General features: G+C 55.3%; 1 protein-coding gene across 1 annotated transcript; it reads left to right on the top strand.

Annotated features, from left to right (window-relative positions):
* Positions 1-14,452: 14,452 nt before the first annotated feature.
* LOC145715068 (testis-specific Y-encoded protein 1-like) lies at positions 14,453-18,181 on the top strand. Its single transcript, XM_081794648.1, has 6 exons — positions 14,453-15,289; positions 16,508-16,585; positions 16,742-16,853; positions 16,992-17,137; positions 17,243-17,334; positions 18,028-18,181. Exons 1-5 carry the CDS (start codon positions 14,606-14,608, stop codon positions 17,312-17,314), a joined length of 1,092 nt encoding a protein of 363 aa, XP_081650774.1. The 5' UTR covers positions 14,453-14,605; the 3' UTR covers positions 17,315-17,334; positions 18,028-18,181.
* Positions 18,182-22,766: the final 4,585 nt, after the last annotated feature.

Here is a 22,766-nt window from a genome sequence, read left to right on the forward strand (position 1 = left end):
TTTCATTCTGGCCAGTTTTTACTTCATTTTTTCTCTGCACAAAGGGACTCTAAACTCCTTTGGACTCCAGCTAGTATTCTTACAATCGTGATTCTAAATTCTGCGTCAGACACCTTGCTTGCATCTGTGTCGGTTAAATCTCTGGCTGTCGTTTCTTCATGCCCTTTCTTTTCAGCTGAATTCCTTCCTTTTGTCATTTTGAGGGGAGAAGAGGAATTCATGAGGTAGAAAAACTTAAATGAAAAAAATTCAAATTAAATATTAATATTAAAAAATTAAGCACGTGAATAGAAAAAGTAGAAAAATGATGCTAGAGTCTAGGCATGTTTTGTCTGGGTGTTGAAAATGGTTTGATACAGTTGAGGAAAAAAACAGGGGGAGGAAAAATAAGAAAAAAATAATAAAAATTTTAAGATGAGAAATCGTTTGAGAATTTGAAAAAAAAAATACACTGAAGTAGACTAAAATGAGATGATGGGAGTAAAACAGATTTTGTGAAATATACACAAAAATATACACAAAATATACACAAAAAATACAGAATAAAGTAGAAAAAGTTAAAGAAAATTAGTAAAAATTAAAAAATATGTATCTTTTGTCTTTCTGTATTCAAGAAAAAGAAAAGAAACGAATTAGAGAAAAAAGATTTAAACTAAGGAAAAAAAGGAAATAGTTTGAAAATCTGAAAAAGGGAATACACTGTAGTACACTAAAATACATTATGGAAGTAAATAGAATTTGGAAAAAATTACATAAAGCAAAACATATAGCAAAAAGTGAAAAAATTATTTTAAAGGAAAGTGAAAGTGAAAATGAAAATTTTCACCTTCTGCAATCAAGAACAAGAAAAGAAACGAAAAAGAGAAAAAAGAAAACAAAGAAAAATGGAAAACGTTTGAAACATTGAAAAGGTGAATAAACTGAAGTACACTAAAATACAATATTGGGAGTAAAATAGAATTTGAAAAAAAGTACGCAAAAGTACAAAACAGTAATATAAATTAAAGAAAACATATTTAATGAGAATTGAAAATAAAAATGAGTTTTCTCTCTTGCTGTATTCAAAAAACAGCGTAAAAGAGAAACGGAAAAAAGGAATGAAAGAAAGAGAGGAAATTGAATCGATGGACCTGCTAACAGATTGAAGTAGGACTGAAATTATTTCTCTTTCTCCTAGAAGTCAGTCTATGTACCGCTTTATAGTCCATAAACTAAGCCGGGTGTGAGACTTGTGCTGCTGAGAGCGAAGGTGGCCCAGCTAGGCGGGGCTCCGTGTAACCGCTCTGTTGTCCACTAGATGGCGCTGCCAGCCCACTGGGGTGGATTGTTGCCACTCTCCTTGGTGCATATGCACATGCCCAAGAGCGGTGAAAATGGCGCCGTCCAGCTACCCAGTCTGTTCTCCTGGATCAGCAATCACACACCCGTCCTCTGTCTTCAGCTTCTGTCCACTGCGCGCTTTTGCATTCTCCGTGACCAGGCCCCAGGGAGTACCTCTCTCCTGAGTTGCGTCTCAGATGCGCTGGTTTTCCGGGCCCCTTACTTCTGAAGGACTGCGGCTTTGACCCGTCCCGTCCCTCTGCAGAAGGGTCTCACCGAGCAATGGCCGAATGAGCAATGGCTGAACGTAGGCTGCACCTAGGAACGCTTGCTGGGCCCTGCTGCTGCCAGTGCTCCGACACTATGGACCAATGCCAGCCCGCCCCACAAAAAGTTTGCAAGTCAGTGTAACCGCAGCATTTCAGGGATTATGGAAAACCACAACACACATCTGGCACCAGACTTCACGACACTTAACGACCTTGTTCCAGCACCAGCAAATGGGGTGTGCATGGACCAGGTGGCTTCAACAGTCCCTACCAAATGTCTTTCCAGCAGTGGAACCACCTTTTTCTGAGTGGCCTGAGAACCTCCTACACGACCCTGTTCCTGAGAATTAGCCCTTCCCACCACAGCACTGCCAGGCATAGAACTGCGGATTTGCAGACTTTGCGCACCCCGTTTACAGTCTGAATGGAATTTAAACCCTCCTATTTCTCCTTTCTCCCATTTCAGTTTAGTCCGTGCGGCCACGTCCAATTTTCCACATTCTCTCCACCTGCTTTGGGGATGGGTGGGTTCCCTGTATGCTCTGCCCCCGCTTCCACCTGCCCAGTCTCCTTCGCCTCTCCGCGCACAAAAGCACCTCCCTTCCCATGCCTCCTCGCTCTCCAAGTTCACTTCTGCATGCCACGTACCTGCTGAATTCGGTGGTTCAGGATATGCAGATTGCTGTGCTAATCCTCCAGTCAGTTTCCTGGGTGGGTAGGATGGTTTAGTGTTGGTCTGGCTGTATTTCATGCACGCGAGACACTTAAGAAGCTTCCATGCTGTCTGCCATCATCTTGGCTCCTCCCCAAAGGGGTGAGATCTGTAGTACCCGTTCTCCAACATCAGCTATCCCACAGGACAGACCTGGTCGGTGACAAACCTGAAAAGGACATGTAGCAAAAAGGGAGGCCACCCTGGAGGGGGAGGCAGAGAAGTGGCTCCGGACCTGGGAGGGGAGGCAGGGGCTCAATTGCCGGAGCCACGCCCACTGCCCTCCTGCTGATTGCTCCTGAACAGCAGCCCACTGCTCACCTAGGCAGAGCTCCTTCACCCCAAGGACACATGGTCACAAAGTTCACTGCCTCTGCCTCTGCCTCTGCCCCACCTGCACGTCAGCCAGGGCCACTGCAGTGTCCGAAGGGCCACAGGGCCGTGGGCATGCTTCCCAAATGCTAGTGGGCTCCGGAAGGAGGCAGCAGGCATGTAAAAGCCTTGGGCCTGGACACTCCACCTGAGGGCCTAGTCTGGAGCCTCATGCCTCAAGTTCCCTTTCCTTGTGCTCTGTGTCCCTAGCCTGAGATTGGGCTAGGGCCCCAAACCGCATGAGTCATGGTCCGCAAAACACTGACATTCCTGACAATACCAGGCCTCCATTCTGCTGGAAGAGGGCGTTCAAGGGTCCAGGAATCACAGCAACACCCCTTCTCTCAGTCCCAGATACTGACGCTCATTCATAAATGAACACACACACACACACACACACACACACACACACACACGTACAAACACGTACAAACACACTTCCTCCCTGTGGCTATCTCCAGTTGTGACTTACTCTCCTTCCTCTGCCTCCTTCGGTATCCCTCTGGTCTCTGTCTGTCTCTTTGTCTCTGTGATAGTTTTCTTTTCAGAACGCTTCCTCCCACCCCACCTCCGTCTCTCTTTCTCTTTCTCTGTCCAGTCCTTGTACCGTATGAGTTCATCTGGGCTCCCGTGTGCCGTGCATGTCCATATGGACATAGTAGGCTGCTGACGGCACAGGGCTTCGGGGGAACACGCAAAGAAACACACAAGTAACAGGGGTGAGAGCACATCCAGACCTCCCAAGCCGTGACTGCCTCCAGGCAGCCCACACAAGCTGGGTATACATGTGAACCGTGAAAGGTCAGTCCCTTGGCCCTTGCCCTGTAGGTTGCAGCCAGCTGGGAGGTACTGAAACCCAAGACACTCCCCAGGGTTGAGAGGGGCTGAGGTGAGCGCAGGGGTCGATAGGCTGGGAACCTAGTCGTGGCTGGTGTTTCTCCACCTGCCACATTCCAGTTTTGTCGGTACTGGAAGGTTGGTATCAGTTGTGGCTGTCTTTCCTTGGCGTCTCAGTGCAAGCTTCCTTGACCCAATGGAGATACTGAATCTGCCCTAGTTTTCAGCCAGCTTTGGCCGCCAGCACAAATGCATGTGTTGTGTGAGGGGGGAAAGCAAGTGTGAGTCGTGGGAAGGAGCTAGCCTCGCGAGCGGGATGTGACAGAGGGCACGTGTGAGTGCAGAGGTCCACTAGAGTGTCTGTGAGTGTATCGTGGCTGGCGCCTTTGAGTACTTTTGCGTGAGACCCGGCGTTTGCGCTGGCAGCGTGTGCGTGTCTGTGTCCACGTGCCGCGTGGCCGTGCATCTTTGTGCCTGAGTGAGTGTGCGTAGGCCGTTGGGGAGCAAAGGAAAGAGACTGGGGGCTTTCCTGATTTGGTGCGTACCGGGGTGGTTCAAGTGCCAAAGTTCAGAGAGTGCCATCCCTTTGCTCCTGGGATCGCGCATGATAGGCAGCCTCCCCTAGGGTGGTGTCCTCTCCATGTCACACACCTCTTGTCACCGAGTGACAAGAGTTTTCCCTAGCGGGAACAGTGTGCCCTAGCGGGTGCACTGCTAGCCTGCTGTCATGACATACATGTCTTCTTGGAGTAGGGATGGACGTAGGGCGTATGCAAAGGAGGCAGACCAGATGCAAACCAGGGTGCAGACAGCGGGCGCACAGCTGAAATGCGTTTCACGGACAGCTACGCTGACCCGCTCAGTGGATTTGCCAGACTATGGGCACGATGACCAAAGGTGGGGGTGTAAACGTGAAAAGCGTGGAGGTCCCCCTTTTCCCGTGTGTGTAGATAGCCTCGTGCCCAGGCCGTACGGGACGCCGAGGGGGGGGGGGGGGAATGTGAAAGTCCCCTTTTCATTGACAGAGGCCAAACAGGGCACGCAGAGGGCTAAGTTGGAGGCCCCTGGAGGCGCCGCACTACCGAAGCCCGGGGCTCACTGTGTGCCGTTACACGCTCGCAGCAGATTCCCACCGCCCTGAAAGGTGGGGCCGCCGACGCCACGCCCACTGCCGTCCTCATGATTGGTCCTGGAGCCAGGCTGGGAGTCTGGGCGTGGTTTGCAACGCCCTCAGCTTCAGAGCCGCATGCGCACTTCTCTCACCACAAAGGCCTCTGCGGCAGCATCACCACAGCGACAGCCACCGCCGTGGCTTCCTGGGTACAGCGCCTGTGCGCATGCGCCCCCTGGGCCCTTGGTCCACGGCAGAAGGCGGGAGGGCGTTGTCAGCCATTGTCGTCAGGGCTCCACTGACTGGGTCTGGTGAGGGAGGCCCGTGCTTTCACCTCCTGCCGCTTCGTTTGAATCTGCCCCACCTGCGGTCCTGGGCCAGCTCCACATGGCGAAGGATGTAGTGTCTGGAAAATGTGGCAGTGCCCCGTAAACTGCGGTCGCGTTCGTCATGGAAGGCGGTAGTCAAGAGACCCGGGCTCGAGGGCATACAGTATTCCTGGACGCGACTGAGGCGCCACACGACGATGGTGTCGGGGCCAGAATGCCCCGAAGTGCACAAGAATATCCGGTCCGACGTGAGACAGAGGTGTCCGGCCGAAGGGAGGATTTGAAGCTGCTGGTGGACAACATAATATCGGTGGCGGAGCTGTTGGGCCTGGTGGAGGAGGGAGTTGAGGCGGCGGCCACAGAAATACACGTTCTTGCAGATGAGAAGGATGACCAGAGGAAGCATGAGGAAGACGAGGGACAGGCGGGGGAGCAGGATAATTATGTAGAGGAGGGACAGGAGGAGGAAGAGGAGGTGGAGGATAAGGACCAAGAAGAGGGGGAGGAGGAGGAGCGGGAGGAGGACGAGGAGGAATGGGAGGAGGAGGAGGAGGAATGGGAGGAGGACGACGACGAGGATGAGGACGAGGATGAGGAAGATGATTTTCAAGAGGAGGAGGAGTGGGAGGAGGATGACGATGAGGATGAGGATGAGGATGTGGAAGATGATTTTCATGAGGAGGAGGAGGACGAGGAGGAGCAGGATCATAAGAGAAGTAGGAGGAGGAGAAGTAGGAGGAGGAACAGGAACAGAAGGATTAGGAGTAAGAGGAGAAGGAGGGGGAAGAAGGTCAAAAGCCGACGATCAGGGGGAGGAGGAGCAGGGGCAGGAGCAGCAGCAGGAGGAGCAGGAGGCCTTACAAAAGGAGCAGAAAGAGAAGGGGGAGGATCAGGAGCAGAGAGATTAGGAGGAGGATGGGGAAGAGTTAAGGGAAGTTGCGGAGCAGGAAGCGGGGGAGCAGGGGCAACAGGATTTACAAGAAGAGCTGCAGGAGGAAGAGGCAAAGCTGGGAAAGGAGGAGAAGGAAGAGATGGAGCTGGGGCACGAAGAGCAGGAGCTGAGGAGCAGGAGAAGGAGGAACCAAAGTGGAAGGAGCAAGGTGGCTGGTGCCTGGGGAACGCACAGGAGCTGCACGTGAAGCAGGAGGAAGAGACGCAGATGAGTGCAAGCCTACATCCTTTCCTGTCCTTGCTCGAGGCTCTTCAGACGGAGGTGCAGCCCTTGAATACACATGCCAGCCGGGAGGACTCTCAACTCAAACCCAGCATATGGCAGAGGCGGCAGCGTCATCTGCAGCAGAGAGGTGCCCTTATCCAGGGCATCCGTGGTTTCTGGGCCAAGGCTGTATCCTTCCTGCTGCTGGTGGAGGGTCCAGAGGGGGCTGGGCTTGCGCAAGAGGAAGGAAAGGGAGGTGACATTTAGAGGAACCCAGGACAGGGACTGGAGCTACGCCACGCTCCAGTGGCCGGGAACGTGCAAACGTGATCCCATCCGGTGGTCCTGGCTCTGCAATGAGTGTGGGAGGAGGGCAGTGCCGGGGTGGGGGAGGCATGTGTGCTTTACGTCGCACCTGGCACGGAAACAGAGCTGGGAGAGTGGGGAGTGGCGGTGGAGGTCCAGGCCAGGTCGGGGAAATGACCGAGGGCTTCCTCCCACACAAAGCCGCGTGGGGGCACGTTTCTGGGTCCCGCTAGGCATCTTGCTGCGGGGAAGGCGATGTGAATGCCCACTGGTCGGCGCGAGACCGGATGTGTGCTGTCTGGCTGTGTGGAAGTAAGCGTCCTCAGTGTCCTCACGAGCACACAAAGCTAGGCGTGGTTGCGGGCGTCTGGGCATGCACAGCCTCCTGTGCGTGTCTAGCAGAGCCCTGCGCGATCCTGAGACCCCGTGGGCCTGGATGCAGCCTGTGGGGAGGGCTTGAGACCCTGGGGGAGGACGCCAGTCCCGGGGGGAGGACGCCTGGATGCTGTCCACACTGGTTCTCTGGTTCGAGCTCTCTCACGCCCAGCACCTGAAGGCTCTTTGACCTGCGGCAGTTTGTGAACCACCCTCAGATGTCAGCCCTGAGTAGTAAGCCCGATGAAAGCATGCTTCGCCACATGACCAATTTGAAGGTCGGCCTGGGAGTGGGAGGTGGTGTGGGTGGCTGGCTGTGTGGGGAGGGGAGGTGGTGGGGAGAAGTGATGTGTTCCATCCTCAGGGGAGGGCGGGTCTCCTGGAACAAGATTTCACATTTCTGCCCCACTGTACCACGGCAGGTGGAGGAACACAAGTTTCCCAGGGAATGCCGGAAGATCCTGCTGTTTTTTGGCAAGAACTCCTACTTCCAGAATGAAGTCGTTACGAAGGAGTATGTCCTAGGCCTTGATGGTAAGTGTCCACTGACTGCATGGGTGGCAGTGGGTGGAGGGTTGAATGTGATAAGTTCTCTGGCGCCTTCTCACATACGCGTCTTCCTGCAGGGTATAGGGCGTCTCATTCCAGTCCCATCCAGTGGTACCCAAGGTACAGACAGGAGGCCTACAGACGCAGGCATGACAACAGCAGCCTCAACTTCTTCAACTGGTTCTCTGACCACAGCTTTGCCGGCTCTAGCAGGATTGCTGAGGTGGGGCCCTGTAACAAGGAAGGGAGGTGATTTTCATGGGTTCCCCCACTGCGTGGGATAGCTACCTGAGGCCTGGCCTGTCTCCCCTACCAGATAATCATAGAGGATCTTTGGCCCAACCCCGTGCCGTATTTCAAGATGAAGGAGGCCCCAGGAGAGAGAACTGAGAGGGAAAGAGGTGAGCAGCCAAGGGTGTGGGCACGGAAATGTGTGCCGTGGGGTCCAGGGCACAATTCTCTTCTGCATGGAGGCACCGAGAATGACAGCGGCCCAGGAGGTGACCCCAAGTCAAAAGGGCATCAGCCTGAGACAGGGAGTCTTAAGAAGTAACGTGTCCAAGAGGCTTTGCCCCTTTGGGGAGCCTGAAGGTGGGAAGGGGGCTAGACAAAAAGAATGAGCAAAGCGGGACAACCAAAGCTGGCTCATCACATAGCACGGTGACAACTGTCATTCCCGGACCTTGAACCCCACCCTCAGGCCTCCTACCACCATCCCACATGTTGTCTGGCTTCTGGATCCCCTTGTCAGCTTTGACACAGCTTATCACACCCTCCCATCCTACTTTCCGTTTGGAAACATTCAAGCAACCTTACTCAGGGCCAAGATAAGACTCTCACCTGTCCTGTGTGTGTGTGTGTGTGTGTGTGTGTGTGTGTGTGTGTGTGTGTGTGTTTCTGTCTGTCTGTCTGTCTGTCTGTGTGTACCCATATATCCCAGGGATATGCACGATCTTGAGAAGAGTATGAAGGAGCGTCGCACTTCATCGACCCCAGTGGAAACACTTCCGATGCTCACCAATGGTCCACAAGATTCTCCTGGCCATGAAATAAGGACAAGGGTGGTGGTGACACGTGGCGCAGGGCGGGGGTCCAATACATTTGAAGAAATATAGAATGGGAGATAAACAGCATGAAGTGTTTGTGTGTGTCTTCCTCTCAGGTTCGCTCTGGGGCGTGTCCATGTATACATGCGGCTGTCCAGAGGTGTAAGTGTTCTGTGCCTGCACACTGGAGTTCCAAGGAAGGGCGGGACGTAGGACATTGTCCGTAGGGATGGGTCACACATTGGGATTGCATGTGAGGTCAGTAAGATTGAAGCAATGGGGACTTGGGTGAGGGAGGCCAGGGCACAAACCTGAGAGCAAGGCCAGTGCCCAGGTTCATAGCTTTCCTGTGAAAATGAGGAAATTCAAGGAAACGGAGAGGCCAGCACAGGCCAGGGATGTCCAATATTCAGGGTTTGGGCATGTCCATGATGGTGCCCCCAGAATCCCGCATGGGGACACCCTCAGTCATGTTGACTGAACCGCCACACAGAGAGGAATTCCCAGGGTTGATTACCCTCTGGTTTTCAGACGTCTACCAATGCAGACTGTCTTGTGGACAAGGTCAGGATCTCAGGACCAGCCACACATATTTGAGGGATTGTGAGCAGGTTGTAAGATTGGTGTCCAGGGGAAGGAACCGAGGGACCAGAGGCAGAGTGGGTGGGTAAGACCGATGAAGTTCTGCTTCAGGCAGAGTTGACAGGGACAACATACACACTGCAGAGAAAACAGCCCACTACAGTCTCACGCAACTCCAAAATCACAGCCAACTTTTCTGGTTCCACTTCCTGAAGCTGAGCCTCCCAAACACCGCTTCACTTATTCTCACACACACACACACACACACACACAAGACTCCTGAAGGAGTCCTAGTGCTGATGCCCTTGTGTGAACTTTGCTGTTTCTGAAAAGACCTCTGGTTACGAATGGGTGGCCCAGATTGCAAGCCAACAGAGGGGAGGGTCGCGGGGAGGTGGGGCTCTTCAAGGGCACGAACACGCCAACCTCTCCCGTGTGCCCTCTGCCCTCTCATCATCAGCCGTGATGAGTCGGGAGATGCTCTTCCTCTGTGTCCACAGGCTTAAGCCGTGTGTCCAACACGCCATGTGAGACTTGTGAGAAGACTCCCAAGTGCAAACACCAGCAGGCGCTCAGGGAGGTCGCCTCGTCCCAGGCAGCCTGTGTTCCTTTGCCTGAGTGCCAGGACAAAGGCTGCCTCAGCCACATAGGGAACGATGGACTCGTGAGGCCTTAGCATTCTGTGCAGAGGTCCCCGGCAGGCCTGGAGCTTAGAAAGGACTGGGACGAGCCTCACCTGCGAAGACGTGAGTGCTGGGATACTCCTTACACAGCAGATGGCTGCTTGCCAGAGATGTCTGTGCTAGGGATGGGGCAAAAGCTCCACCGTGCGAGCAGTGCAGTAGACAGAGTTCAGCCTTGTCCATCGCAGGCTCTTCTGTATCCCCAAGTAACACGGCCCCCAGCACAGCGTGCCTGAGACTGACATCCCGACACTAATATTCCTGTCTCCCAAGCTGCCCAAGCTCCCCAGGATCCCCACTGCACAGCTCTGCAGTACAAGAGGCTTCTCTGCAGTGGCTCTATTCCAGAGAAGGCGTGGGCAGTCCCAGTGCATGGAGGCCTCTTGCCCCTATCATATGCAGACAACATGGTCAGCGGGGTGTCAGCACGCTGTGGAGTTGAGGATCTGTGCGACCAAGCCTTACCTCTTCCAGGGCAGAGGCTGTCGCACTCTCTAGAAGGGAAGGCAGGCCTTTCTCTCGCTGCTGTCTGCACACTGGCTGGAGAGGCACGTCTTCTCAGCTGCTTGATGGGTAAATGTCAGGGTACCCTGGAAAAGCTCCCAGTGCTGACCCGAGTCTTTGGGTGTGAACATCCAAAGAAAGTATGGCCAGTGATTGTGCAGTGGGAATACGGCCTCAGTGGTCATGAGGCTGGGCCCTTTGGGGCATCTTCCTGCACAAGCAGGCCGTTACTTGATAGGTCTTGCCGAGCAGGAACACTTTAGGGGACAGGTGAACACAGGGTCCCCCACATGTTAATATCTCCAGCCAATACCTCCTTAGGGGCCAGGGTGACGTTTCCGCCCGGCCTGTCCCAAAGACAAGGTACGGACAAGGTGTGGGTGTGGAATGCACTCACGGCACCCAGAGCCAAACCCTCGAGTGTGGACACTTGAGGTCCGTGGGCAGAGGCCTCGGTGCTCTGTGTCCGAGGGATTACAGCCCTCATGCTGCACACCCGGCATCCCCGGGTGTCCTCCCGTATCCGCAGCTCTCCCCGGGGAGCCCTAGGGTCCAGGAGCTGCTAAACCCCCTGCACAACTGTATCTGCTGCCCAGCGGCCTCTTCCACCCCAGCATCAGCGTGTGTGGGCTCCAGAGTGCTGTCCCTCGAGAGAGGACACCCTCAGCAATTCAGGAGCCTTCTGACTTCCATGTCTCTGAACCACACGTGTCTCATTGGCCTGTCGGGATCGTCACGTTGTTCTCTGTTCACAGGAAATGTCTCGCATTGCCTGTGCTCCTCTGTCTCCCTGAGTGAGCCCTGGCGTGTTTGTGTCTTTTCCTGGCTTTGCCTGTGCCGACTCATCTCTGGTGATGCCTCCTTGCCTGGCCTAAGTGGGCACAGCTGTACCCGTGTAACCGCCTTCGTCTCTGCACACCTGTGTGTTGGGTCAGCTGTGGCTCTGGTGGCCTGTCTTGTCTTTGGTGTATGCTTCTGCGCTTGAGTGTGCTTCCCTCTGCATTCAACCCCTTTCTTCCACTGACAGATCCAGTTGCTGTCCTGCTGTCAGGTGGAGGGGCTTCTGCGTGTTCTGTTCTATGTTCCAGGAGCCAGAAATCCTTCCGTGCCTGTAGGACCTTCGTCAGAGGATTGGCCATGCACTCACTGCCAGCCAGTGAATGTCCCCAAATGCAGCTGGCTTGCTGTGAGCATTCCGTCACACCTCTATTTTCTGTCCTTCTGTTTTCAAACCCTCTGCGCCCGAGGGGCTCAAACGTCACTGGCCTGCACGTTGCAGATGCAGGCGTAAATTGTGAAAAGCGGACCGGCAACGTTTTCCCACTTACTCTTTTGCCACGTGGCATGTTCCTGGCTGGGAGAGACTTCCCCCTGCCAGTGTGTGTCTCGTTTCCGTGTGCCTCCTGTGTGTTCTGGTCCCTAATTTGTCCATTACGTCCTACCTGGGAGTCTGATTCATGTTTGCAGGAACGAGGCTGACACCTTTGACTGCTGGGTTCTGAGCTCAGCTTAGTCCACCAGGACTAGTGCGTGCCTGAGGGACACAACGGGCAGTGACGGATGTGCCCGTATCCTTCACGTGCAAGCGCTCCGTCCAGCCACCTTCACCGGGACATTTCTCAGCGACCCCTCTTTGTTTGTGGTGAGAGCACTTGCCTCTGAGAAATCTGACGAGGCGGTGAAGCATTGCTTACGGCTGCCCTGTGCAAGTTAGATCTCCAGAACTCATGCACATGGCATGACTGCATCTTCACACCCGAGGCCCGACACCTCCTCATCGCACCCTCCCCTGATTAGCACCACTCTACTCTCTGGTGGACTGCATGCCTTTAACTCCTTTAGTCTCCTCAGGAATCCATCAGGCAGGGCTCACCACCACTGTGCTTCTGTCAGGGGCTGGCTTCTTTCAGTGAGCCCAGTGCTTTCTGCACTGATGCTCAATGCACCCGCAGAAGGGTGAGCCACACTAAGCCCGGCGGCAAACCCTTTGGCCCTACGTTTCCCACATGTGTGCCTGGTGGCAGAGGTGCACAAGGAGCCCGCCTGCATGCGTCTCCCAGGTCCTCCACAGGGTACAAAGTACCGCCTCAGGAGGCTGATCCGCATCACATGGGCATAGCTCTGCTTGCACGTGTTAGCCTTTCGTATCATACAGGCAGCCCAGACTTAGAAATCCTGCTACCTGCTTACAACTATCCAGCCCTCGTGCTTCTGCAGACGCTCTGTGTCTGTACAGACATTTGAGTCACGGTCTCGTGACCTTCCAATACAGCTTGATGGTCTGTCCTTAGCTTACAGCCTGGGATGCGGTTCTCACTCATTGTCCTCCCCTCGGGTGCGAGTTTCCTCCATCACTGTGGTGGAAGGTAACCTTTATCACCATACGTTGGCTTGAAATTACTGGGCGGATCACCTGTCTGCGTCCGGGGATCCGAAGGAGACCTTGGCTCTTTTGCTCACGGTCCACCCTTTCTCTGTGATGAGTCGCTTTGGATGAGAAGCTTGCCAGAGGCGAGGGGGCCTCAGAGTTGAGCACATTTCCTGGGCATCTGTGAGAACTTCGTTGGTTCCACTCGGAAAGCGTTCACATTCATGGATGTGCAGCCTCTGCTTTTGCTTGAATTTGCCGAGCTTTGGGACGTGATTTCTTCCCGCACGTGCTCTGCCTAAATCTCTGCTGTGTCTTTCCGGCAGTCCCGTTTCCTGTCTCCTGCTGGTAAGTACAGGGCTTCCAGCAGCCCTGTGGGGAACGGGTCCTTGTTTTCTTCCCTGCGGTGCCCTCTTCCTCACCCCGAATGACCTCATTGCAGCTTCCTTCTAGTTCAGCGATCGTTTCAGACTGCCCTTAAGGTCCAGGTGGGAGCGGTGCCTTTTGTGCTGAGGGCTGACCACTGTACAGCATTCGTCTCTGTGCAAATTGCACAGGTGAATTTCACCAGGTGAAAGTGCACACTGCAGTTGCCCTGTCTTCAGAGTCAGCCCACCTGTCTCCGCCTCGGCTGCCCCTGCTCTCCTTCCTCCTACCCTCTCCTTACCTCCCCCTCCCTTGTCTTCTTCCTGTCCCTCCCTCCCACTTTCCTTCCAGCTCTCTTTGTCTTCGTCTCCCTCCTCTCCATCACTAATGCCTCCCCCTGTCTCCGCCTGTCTTCCTTGTAATAGGTGCCCCTCTGTCTCTTCTTGTCTTGCTCCTCCTCCCTGTCTCTCCCGCCAATCTCCCCGGACTCTCCCTCTCCAGGCCGGTCTTCCCCTCCACTCGTCCTTCCTTCATCTGCTTGCATGTGTCTCTCTTTCTCTCCCTCTATAGCTCTGTCTCTCTGTGTGTCTCTTTCTCACTGTCTCTCTCAGTGGACCTTCTGTGTCTGGGTGCATGCTTCTTCAGAATTCTTGTTGGTGCCTGGGAAATGGGAAGGGAACTCGTCTGCTTTCGTGTGTACTAGTGAAAGCAGGCACGGGGCTTTCTCAGAGACAGACACAGACAAGTTTGCAATTCTCGGTGAAGGGCCCCTAAGTGCCCTGCTTGGTTGGAGTTGTCCTCCTTTTCGTGGAAGGTTAGATTTCCGGACCAGAGCAAACTACTAAATCCTACTACCCATCTCCCTGGCGCTCTGTACGGAGATCAGTAGGGCACCAGGGGCAGATGGTGCTCTGGGGGTTGTTCTTTGCTCTGAATTGCAGTGCAGTGAGTTCTACTGAGCTGCTTTCTTGCAAGGACACGGTGGTGGGGTGGGTCTAGGGTGGGTGTCACTGGTTCTGGGTGGGCACCCACCTTACCTCCGCCCTCAGCCTGACGGCCGAGGAGGAGAAACCGTGCAGACGGCCATGTGGCTCTGGTAGGCGCGACACCAAGGACTTCTCCAGGCCTTGCCCAGCTTCATGAAAAAGGGGCAAGGGACGGAGCATGCCGTGGCTCACGGCGTGGACATTCCTGTGCTGAATGCTCTGGTGCCCGCAGTGAGGCCTCTGGGGAAAGGGTGTACAAGCGACCACAGACTGTGTGATACCCGGGACCTCGCAAGTCAGGCCTGGAAGGTGACAGCGCTGAAGAGGACATGCAGCAAAACGGGGGTCACGCTGGCGGCTGGGCACTTGCTCCAGAGCCGGGACCGGCCGCTGGCGCGCGCTTGCTGGCGACCAGCACCCTGTCTTGCTGTCTTGCAACTGATTGCTCCCCGAACCTGGCTAGCGGGCCTGACCTGCCCTGGAACCACTTCTCTCCCAGGCCGCATGCGCACACTCTTCACTGCCTCTGTCTCGGCCCCTCCTCCACAGCAGCCACAGCCAATGCGGAGTCCTCAAATCCCAGAGGCTGTGCGCCTGCGCCCAACTTGGGCGGGCTGCAGCGAGAGGCAGCAGGGAGCTAACAGCCTTGAGGCCCAGGCTCCCTCCACCTGCTTCCACTTCCTTGTCCTTGTCCTGAGGCTGCCCTAGCTACACTGGGGCCGGGGCCGAGCGTCATGGCCAGCGTGTCGCGGTCCGGACAAAGCGGAGATTCCCGCCGACCCTGGGCCCTGATCGTCCCGGATGCGAAAGGTGGAGAGTCCCGGCCCCGCGGGAATGCAGGGGCGCTGGAGGGCGTGGGCTGGCCGCAGTCCCCAGGTTCAGGGGCGGCAAACGCCCATCCTGTGCAGGAAGCCCAGGCCGGGTGTGAGATACAGGTGGCAAGCCCAGCGGAGGAATTGGTGCTGATATTGGATGACGGAATGGTGGCGGCTGAGGTGGTGATCGGGGAGGAGGAAGAGGACGGCGAGGCGACCAAGGATGAGGTGGCTGGAGAGGAGAATTCTGAGGAAGCCAAGCCAGAAGCAGAGGACATGCACGAGGAGGAGGAGGTGGAAGTTGAGAGACAGCAGCAGGAGGAGTTTCAGGAGCAAGAGGAGAAGCGCGAGGCAGATGCAGAGGCGGAGGAGGGGCCCCAGCTCTCCCAGCCGCTGCAGCAGCAAGAGCCAGCGCTGCGTCCTGCCTCAGCCCAGGACCCGCTGGCAGCACTGGAGCGTCTTCAGCTGGAGATCAGCGCTGGGAATGCCCAGGATTCCAGGGCCTTATGGCGGCTGAAGCGCAGGATTCTTCGGAGGCAGATTTCTTACCTGGATCACAGAAGGGCCATCATCAAGCACATCCCTGGCTTCTGGGCCCAGGCGGTATCCTTCCTTGTGCTGGTGGGTGATGGCGGGGGCTGTTGTGCAGGAGGGCTGGGCACTGAGAGCAGGGTGCCTCAGGGCGATGGCCCCCAGAGAGGAGAGCTGGGGAATGGTCCCTGGCCCTGGGTTGGTGTGGTCTGGGATCCAGTGTAAGGCCTTGGACAGGGGCGGTTGTTGGGGATGGGGGGACTTGGTGACTGGGTCTGTTTCCTCTAGGTCTCCGCCAACGTTGGCCTGCAGGCTGGTCTCAAATATTACTTGCAGACACGAGCCATGTGTCCCCATGCTACCAGAGCTAGGGTAGCACAAAGCAGCCTTCACTCAGAGCAGATAAGGCAAGGAAATATTTCGCTGCAAAATGGGAGAGTTACACAGGCCGCACACCCACCTTCACATTCACAGGCTGTGCACGTTTCCTAGCAGTTCCTTCAAAAGAGAGCATTTCAGACACACACTCCTGACCTTTAGTGGAACCACGCCACACCCCTTTGCCTGACAGTAGGACGACTGAGACCCACTCCGAATGGGGTACAAGCTGCCTCCTCAGACCCTGACACACACACACACACACACACACACACACACACACACACACACAGAGGATTCTCTCCTGGTATCTCCACCCCTGCTTCCCTCTCTGTCCTCAGGCTCCGGCTCGGTCCCACCCATGTCTTTCTCTCCGGACTGGCCGTGTCACTGTGTCTAATCCTTTTCCCTCCTCGGCCCTCCTCGTCCGTGCTTCTCGATCTCTTTCTCCCTCCCACACCCTCTGCTTGCAGCGTAAGTGTGCAGTCGGGTTCCTGTAAGCCATGTTATTCCATCTGGACTCAGGAGGCTGGTGACAACATAGGTCTTCACGGGAATATGCCAAGAAACCCAGCCGTGAGGAGGGGTCAGAGCACATGCCGACATCACAAGCTATGATGGGCTGCTGGCAGCCCACACAGGTCAGATATAGGAAGGAACTGTGAGGCGTGCAGGCAGTGGAGTCTCTCCCTGCTGTGTGCAGACAGCGTGGGAGGTACAGGAAGCCAACGGACTGCCCAGTGTCGATGGGGTCTGATGCATCTGCAGAGGCTGAGGAGTGTGGGGACTAGTGTTTCCTGGTCTTTCTGCACATGCCGTGATCTAGTCCCTTGCTCTTAGCCTGGGAGGGTTGGAGGGGGGCTGTGTCTGTTTCCACAGCATCTGAAGGCACAGCTCCTTGACACAGCACAGATTCTGAATCACCCCCAGTTGTCGGCCATTATCGGAGCCCAGGACAAAGACGTGCTCAGCTACGTGGTCGACTTGGAGGTGAGACCGGGGAGGCTGTGGCTGGGGGCCATCCCGTCGGGGGTGGGATTTGGGCAGGAGAGGGTGGGGCAAAGGTGCTCACCCTCACAGCCAGGCAAGTAGCTCAGGACCCCGAGGGAGGACACTTGCCCCCTCCTGTCCCATTGCTCACGGCAGGTGGAAGAAGTGGGCCATCCCAAGTACCGCTGCAGAGTGATGTTTTTCTTTGGGGACAACCCGTACTTCTGGAACCCAGTGATCATTAAGGAGTATCAGCTTAGCTTTGCTGGTAGGGTGTGGGTCCCATGATGGTGCGGGGCAGGGGGATGAGGAGCATGAATCAGGGGCAGGAGGGAGGGGGAGGGGGAGGGGCAGGTGGGTGGGGAGGAGGCCATCAGCTTGCTCCTCAAATCCTCTCTTCCTGCAGGCTACAAGGCATCGCGTTCCACTCCAGTCCAGTGGTTCTGGGATTATGAACGTGGAGCTCCCAGTCGCAGGCATGACCCCACCAGGCTTAACTTGTTGAACTGGATGTGTGAGCACAGCTGCCCAGGGACAAACAGGATTGCCGAGGTGGGGCCCTTGAGGCCTTCGTCAGCAGTGGGGATGTGGGTGGCCCTGGGCCAGAGAGGTGAGGGGGCTATGCCCAATATGGCACCGGCCTGTGTCCCCTACCAGATCATCATCGAGGACCTGTGGCCCAATCCCCTGCAGTACTTCCTGATGGAGGAAGGGACCAGAAGACAGTGATCTGACATGCGCATGTGTCGGTGAGAACCCCAGTATACGGTGTGTTGACCTGTGTGTTGTATGGGCAAGGGAACGTGGGCCACACATTGGCTTGGAAATGGAAGGTCCGCCAAGACAGGGACACAGGTAGCATGGGGAGAGGGTGGGAGGATGACAGGGAACCTGCAGAGACTCAGCTGCAAACACACAGAGGGTCGAAGCCTGCAAACCAAATGCAGTTGTGCTGTGGGCTGGGGCTTTGGAGAGCAACTCGGGAGGAGCAGTGCTTCACCACAAATGCTCCCCGTGGATGTCCGCCCTGTCCCGGGCTTCCCCCTGCTCCTTCAGTCTGGATTTGCCTCCCAGTCTTTGGGTCAGGAGCTGCCGTGTCCCCAGGCGCCACTGTGGTGAGAATCTCTCACTTCCTTCCATGTGCCCCACCACGCCATGTCCTCCCGCAACCTGACAGCCATTCTTAGATCTGTTCCAAAGCCATTGGGGGCTGGAAACGACTCCCTGGGTGAGAAAGCAAGGGGGATCGCAAAAGGGTGAGGCACAAGAGTGACACCATCTGGGATGTATTTGCAAATATCCCATATCACTCTTGGTTTCTGTTGCATGGGGGTGTGTGTGTGTGCGTGTACGCAAATGTGTCTCTGTGTGCCCACATGTGTCAGGGGCTCTGCATCTGTGTGGGCATGAATGGCGCAGAGCTCCTATGTTTGCCCATGCAGAAACAATGGAGGACGTGACCAGCACTAGAAGAGATGGGTGGATGAGTCTCCTGTCTTCTATGAGCCCGGGAGAGAACTAAGGAAGAAATCACGTTTGGCAGTCTTGAAGAGTTTCCACGATGTTTATGTGGACACATACAGGAAGCTAAAAACCCTTCTGTTTTTGTGTATGTGTTTGTGTGTGTTTATGGGGGACGCAAGGAGGCTCGACGAGAACGGGACCTGAGTGTGACTGTCCTAGCCGCTGCCCGGGTGATTCTGTGTGTGCAGGAGAGGTGCAGTACTGGCGTGGGGCCGGTGTTGCCATGTGCACAGAGGCCTGCCTTCTTGGGCAGGAAGAGCCTGGAAGGAGGAGGAGGAAGAGACAGACCTGTTATTTGGAGATTTATTGTATAGGCCAGAGCCGAAAGGCAGGGAAGGGGATTGCACAGTGGGACCAAATTGGTCCATTGGGTCCTGGTACAGTGTGGCCAGGACTCGGGGGGTTTCAGCCAGGACCCTTGATCCCAGAGGGGTGCTGTGTCCTTGGTGAGATAGAATCCAGTCAGCAAAGCCTCCAGTCAGGATCAGAGCTAAGACCACATGTCCCCGGACAACTCAGGAGCAGGCAGGCTTCTCATAGTCGATGCCAGTATACCTTGCTGCTGCCTCCCACACCCGGGGCTCCTTTGATCCCGAGCCCTGTCCTCAGACAGTGGCTCAGGATGGGAGATGTGTGAGGGGGAGGGGCAGGTGTGGGTTGTGGGCAGCAGCGAGGCTTATGAGTGGGAATTCATGGAGAGAGTACGCCCGAGGGCAGAGATCCAGCGTGAGTTCGTGCGAGTGTGTGTGGGCGTCTGTGGCAAACTGGGCCTGAGATCCGTGGTGGTGCCGGCAGTGTGAGCGTGCATATGTTTGTGCGATTGCGTAGCGGTGTGTCTCTGTCTGTGCAGGAGTGGGTGGTTAGGCCACTGGAGAGACAAGGAGAGACACAGCGGTCTGTGTGAATGAGGTGCTTATGTGGGACGGTCAGGTGCCAGAATACAAGAGTGCAGTCCCTTCCCTCCTGAGTCCTGATGGTAATCGCTGGGATGGGTGCAATCGTTGCTGTGCCAGGGGGCTCAAGTCAGGATGCAAAAGGGAGATTGGTGCAAGGTCAAGAGGGGGGCCGAGGGGAGGAAAGCCTGTGTCCAGTGGCCAGTGGACCACTTGTGAGTAAGTGTGCTTGTGTGTGTGTTAGTGTGTGTCTATGTGGGAGTGAGTGTGTGTGTGTGTGTGTGTGTGTGTGTGTGTGTGTGTGTGTTGAGTGGCCCTGGTGGGCCGACAGTAGCAAATACGTAGGGGCTACATGGTGTGCCCAGGCTTTGTGCACAGGGTAGCTAGGGAACCCAACCTGTCAGGCTACGTGGTGTGCAGAGGGCGTAGGTATTTCCCTGGAGGGAGCCGTCCAGCAAGAATCTCTGCTCTTGGCAGATGAGCCATGTTTTGTCACCAGTCAGCTCTTCCTCGGGGCTCTCCTCTCTGCTTCCTGTGCACCAGGCCCAGGGAAAGGGAGGAGCTTGGACCCTAGACCTCAGGTGACTTGAGTCCCCCAGGGGTGCCATAGCAGGGTGGTGTGGGTGATCCATGTGTGGACGGGCAGGTGAGCAGCCTGCCAGCTGCTCTCTGAGGGGACAGTTCCTTGCCAGCAACACCTCTCCCCGCAGCACAAGATCACCACTGTCGCTGCAGCTGGGCTGGGGACATGTCAAGGTGTGTCCCAGAACTGTGTTCCCCTTGCATGTAAGTGGTGCCAGAATGCGCCTCTCAGTCCCTGTGCGGGTGACCCTGATTAGCCTCAGGCTTTGTCGACTCCTGGCCTCATGTAAATGGGGAACTGGGTTCCTTTCTCAGTGTCTCAGCGGTTGCATGTCGACAGAGGATGCTGTGGACATTGTGGTCAGGATTCTGACCGGGCTCCCCCCGCCCTGCCCCAAACCACAGTGGGCAGCACATGGCCCACTGTGTGTGCGCTTTGGGGAGTCTAAAGCCGTACAGCCCCTCCAGTATTCTTCTCAGGTGGTGGAGGGTCAAAGGGGCCTAGGGAGGAACACTGGTCCCAGTCTGCTGCCGGCTGTGCCCACAGGTGTGTGTGCCCAGCTCCTTGACGCTGAAGCTGCAAGGCTTCCGCACTGCCCCCAAAGCCCCATCCCTAGAATTTGCATGTGGGCCAGATGGAAGTGAAGTCCCAGTGACCCTGCGGGAGCACAGCGGGTGGTCTCGTCTGTGCTTGGCCACCCACCTACCTGCCTTCCCCGCAGCCCGTTGCCCCCATATAGGGCTTTCGGTAAACACGCGGCCACCGTCCAGCATGAGAGGAAAGGCTTGACGGTGTCCCAGTACCGCTGGTCATGTGTTGGCTGCTGCCAGCTGACAGCATGGAGACCCCATGGCCCAGTGGAGGATGTCCGACCTGTCCTACAAGGAACTGGGGACGACTGTACGGATGCATCAGGTCCCATGCAGTAACCTAGGCCTGACTTTATCCGCCTAGGGGGTGATCGAAGAGCCTTGGGGTCCCAGGCCTGGCATATGTGTCGGTGAGCTTCCTCCTGGATGGCGCTGCCGACACAAGGCTGGCTGGTCAGGGGTCGCGTGTGAGGCCCGTTGGGTCCCGGCCTCTAGGTCCGATACTGCTGTAGGTGTTGTTGAAAAGACAGAGCACGATATGACCATCCCTTGGGTGTCGCTGCACCGGGGATCCCGTCGCTGCTCCCAGGGTCCCACTACCGAGTCTCCCCGGGAGGCCTGGGAGGTTGCCAGGCTCCTTTTGCAGGGACACAAAGGCTTGTGAGAGCCCATCCGCAGGGTCCGGTGCTCATTGCGGATGACTTGGGGGCAGTGCGAGATCTATTGCTCCCGTCCTTAGAGGAGATTGTGGTAGTCTTAAGGGACAAAGATGTGCGTGGAGAATAGAAGGATGTCCAGAGGAAGCATTGGAGGAGGAAGAGGACGAGGAGGAGTAGGAGGATGAGGAGGAGTTGGAGGAAGAGGATTGGGAGGAGTTAGAGCTGGAAGAGAAGGGTGAATGATTGGGTGCAGGAGAGGGAACAAGTGGAGGAGGAGGATGTCCAGGATGAGGAGGAGCACGAGCCAAAGGAGCAGGAGCAGCTGGGGGAGGATGTTGAGGAGGACGAGAGCAGAGGGAAGAGGGTGGGGAGAAAAGATAGAGCCAGGGTTCCAGAGCATGAGTAGAAGTGTAGGAGCAGAAGGAGGAAGAGCCCGAGGAGGAAGAGGTGGAGGGAGAGGAGGAGCAGGAGGAGTTGGAGGAAGAGGATTGGGTGGGGTTAGAAGAAGAGGAGGAGGAGAAGGAGCAGTGAATGACTGGGTGCAGGAGAAGGACAAATGGAAGAGGATGATGTCCAGCACCAGGAAGAGGCGGATTACGGGCCAGAGGAGCAGGAGCAGCTGGAGGACGGAGTCGACTAGGACGAGAGCAGAGGGAAGAAGAGGTGAAAGGTCAGAGGTAGGGCAGGAAGGGCGGTAGCAGGAGAGGACCTGGAGAAGGAGGAAGAGTCCTAGGAGGAAGAGTTGGAGGAGGAGGAAGAGGTGAAGGACGAGGAGGATCAGATGGAGGAAGAGGACTGGGAGGAGTTACAGGAGGAGGAAGACGAGTGAATGATCGGGTGCAGGCGAGGGAAGAAGTGGAGGAGGAGGAAGTCCAGGACGAGCAAGAGGAGGAGCACGAGTCGAAGAGCAGTAGTAGCTGGGGAGGAAATTGAGGAGGACGTGAGCAGAGGGAAGAAGAGGAGGAGGAGGAAAGGTAGAGCCAGGGCTGGAAGAGCAGTAGCTGCAGAGGGGGAGCAGAAGGATGAAGAGGCCCGAGGCTAAGACTTCCAATACTGTGTTGAATAACAGTGGAGGCGGTGGACATTCCTGTCTCGTTCGTGACTTGAGCTGAGAGCTTTTGCTCCTTGAGATGATATTCACGTTGGGTCGTTCATACATGGCTTTATGATCTCGATGTGTGCTCCTTCTATCCCTACTTTCTTGAGGGGTTTTACCAGGAAAGGATGCTGTATTTTGTCCATCACTCTGTCTGCATCGATTGAGAGGATCCTGTGGTTCTCGTCCTTTCTTTTATTGATGTGAGGAATCCCGTTAATTGTTTTGCAGATGTTGAACCAGCCCTGCGTCCCAGATACAAATCCCACTGGGTCGTGGTGAATAACATTTTCATGTATTGTTGGATCCGAGGGTCTAATATCTTGTTGAGGAGTTTTGCATCCATGTGCATCAGGGAAATTGGCCTATAGTTCTCCTTTTCAGTGGGGTCTCTTTCCGGTTTTGGAATCAAGGTAACGCTGGCTTCATAGAAAGAGCTTGGAAGTTTTCCTTCCATTTCTATTGTGAGAACAGCTTCAAGAGAATAAGTGTTAACTCTTCCTTAAATGTTTGCTGGCACTCCCCTGGAAAGCCATCTGGCCCTGCAGTCTTCTTCCTTCGGCAGGTTTTGGATTACTAATTTGATTTCTTTACTGGTGATGGGTCTGTTCAAATTTTCCTTTTCTTCCTCTTTCAGCTTTGGTAGTGTATATGTTTCTAGGAATTTGTCCATTTCTTCCAGATTGCCCATTGTATTGGCAAATAATTGCTCCTAATATTCTCTTCTTATTGTTTGCCTTTCTGCTGTGTTGGTTGTGATGTCTCCTCTTTCATTCTTGCGTTTCTTTATTTGGGCCCTTTCCTTTTTCTTTTTCATCAAACTGATGACTGGCTTA

The sequence above is a fragment of the Panthera onca genome, chromosome Y (assembly GCF_046562875.1).
Source record: "Panthera onca isolate mPanOnc1 chromosome Y, mPanOnc1 haplotype 2, whole genome shotgun sequence".
Taxonomy (NCBI): Eukaryota; Metazoa; Chordata; class Mammalia; order Carnivora; family Felidae; genus Panthera; species Panthera onca.

Coding starts and splice junctions, on each gene's coding strand:
- LOC145715068 (XM_081794648.1), top strand. CDS start 14,606: ATGGCCAGCGTGTCGCGGTCCGGACAAAGCGGAGATTCCCGCCGACCC. Junction 16,854..16,991: donor GTATCAGCTTAGCTTTGCTG/GTAGGGTGTGGG, acceptor CTCTTCCTGCAG/GCTACAAGGCATCGCGTTCC. Junction 17,138..17,242: donor GGACAAACAGGATTGCCGAG/GTGGGGCCCTTG, acceptor GTCCCCTACCAG/ATCATCATCGAGGACCTGTG.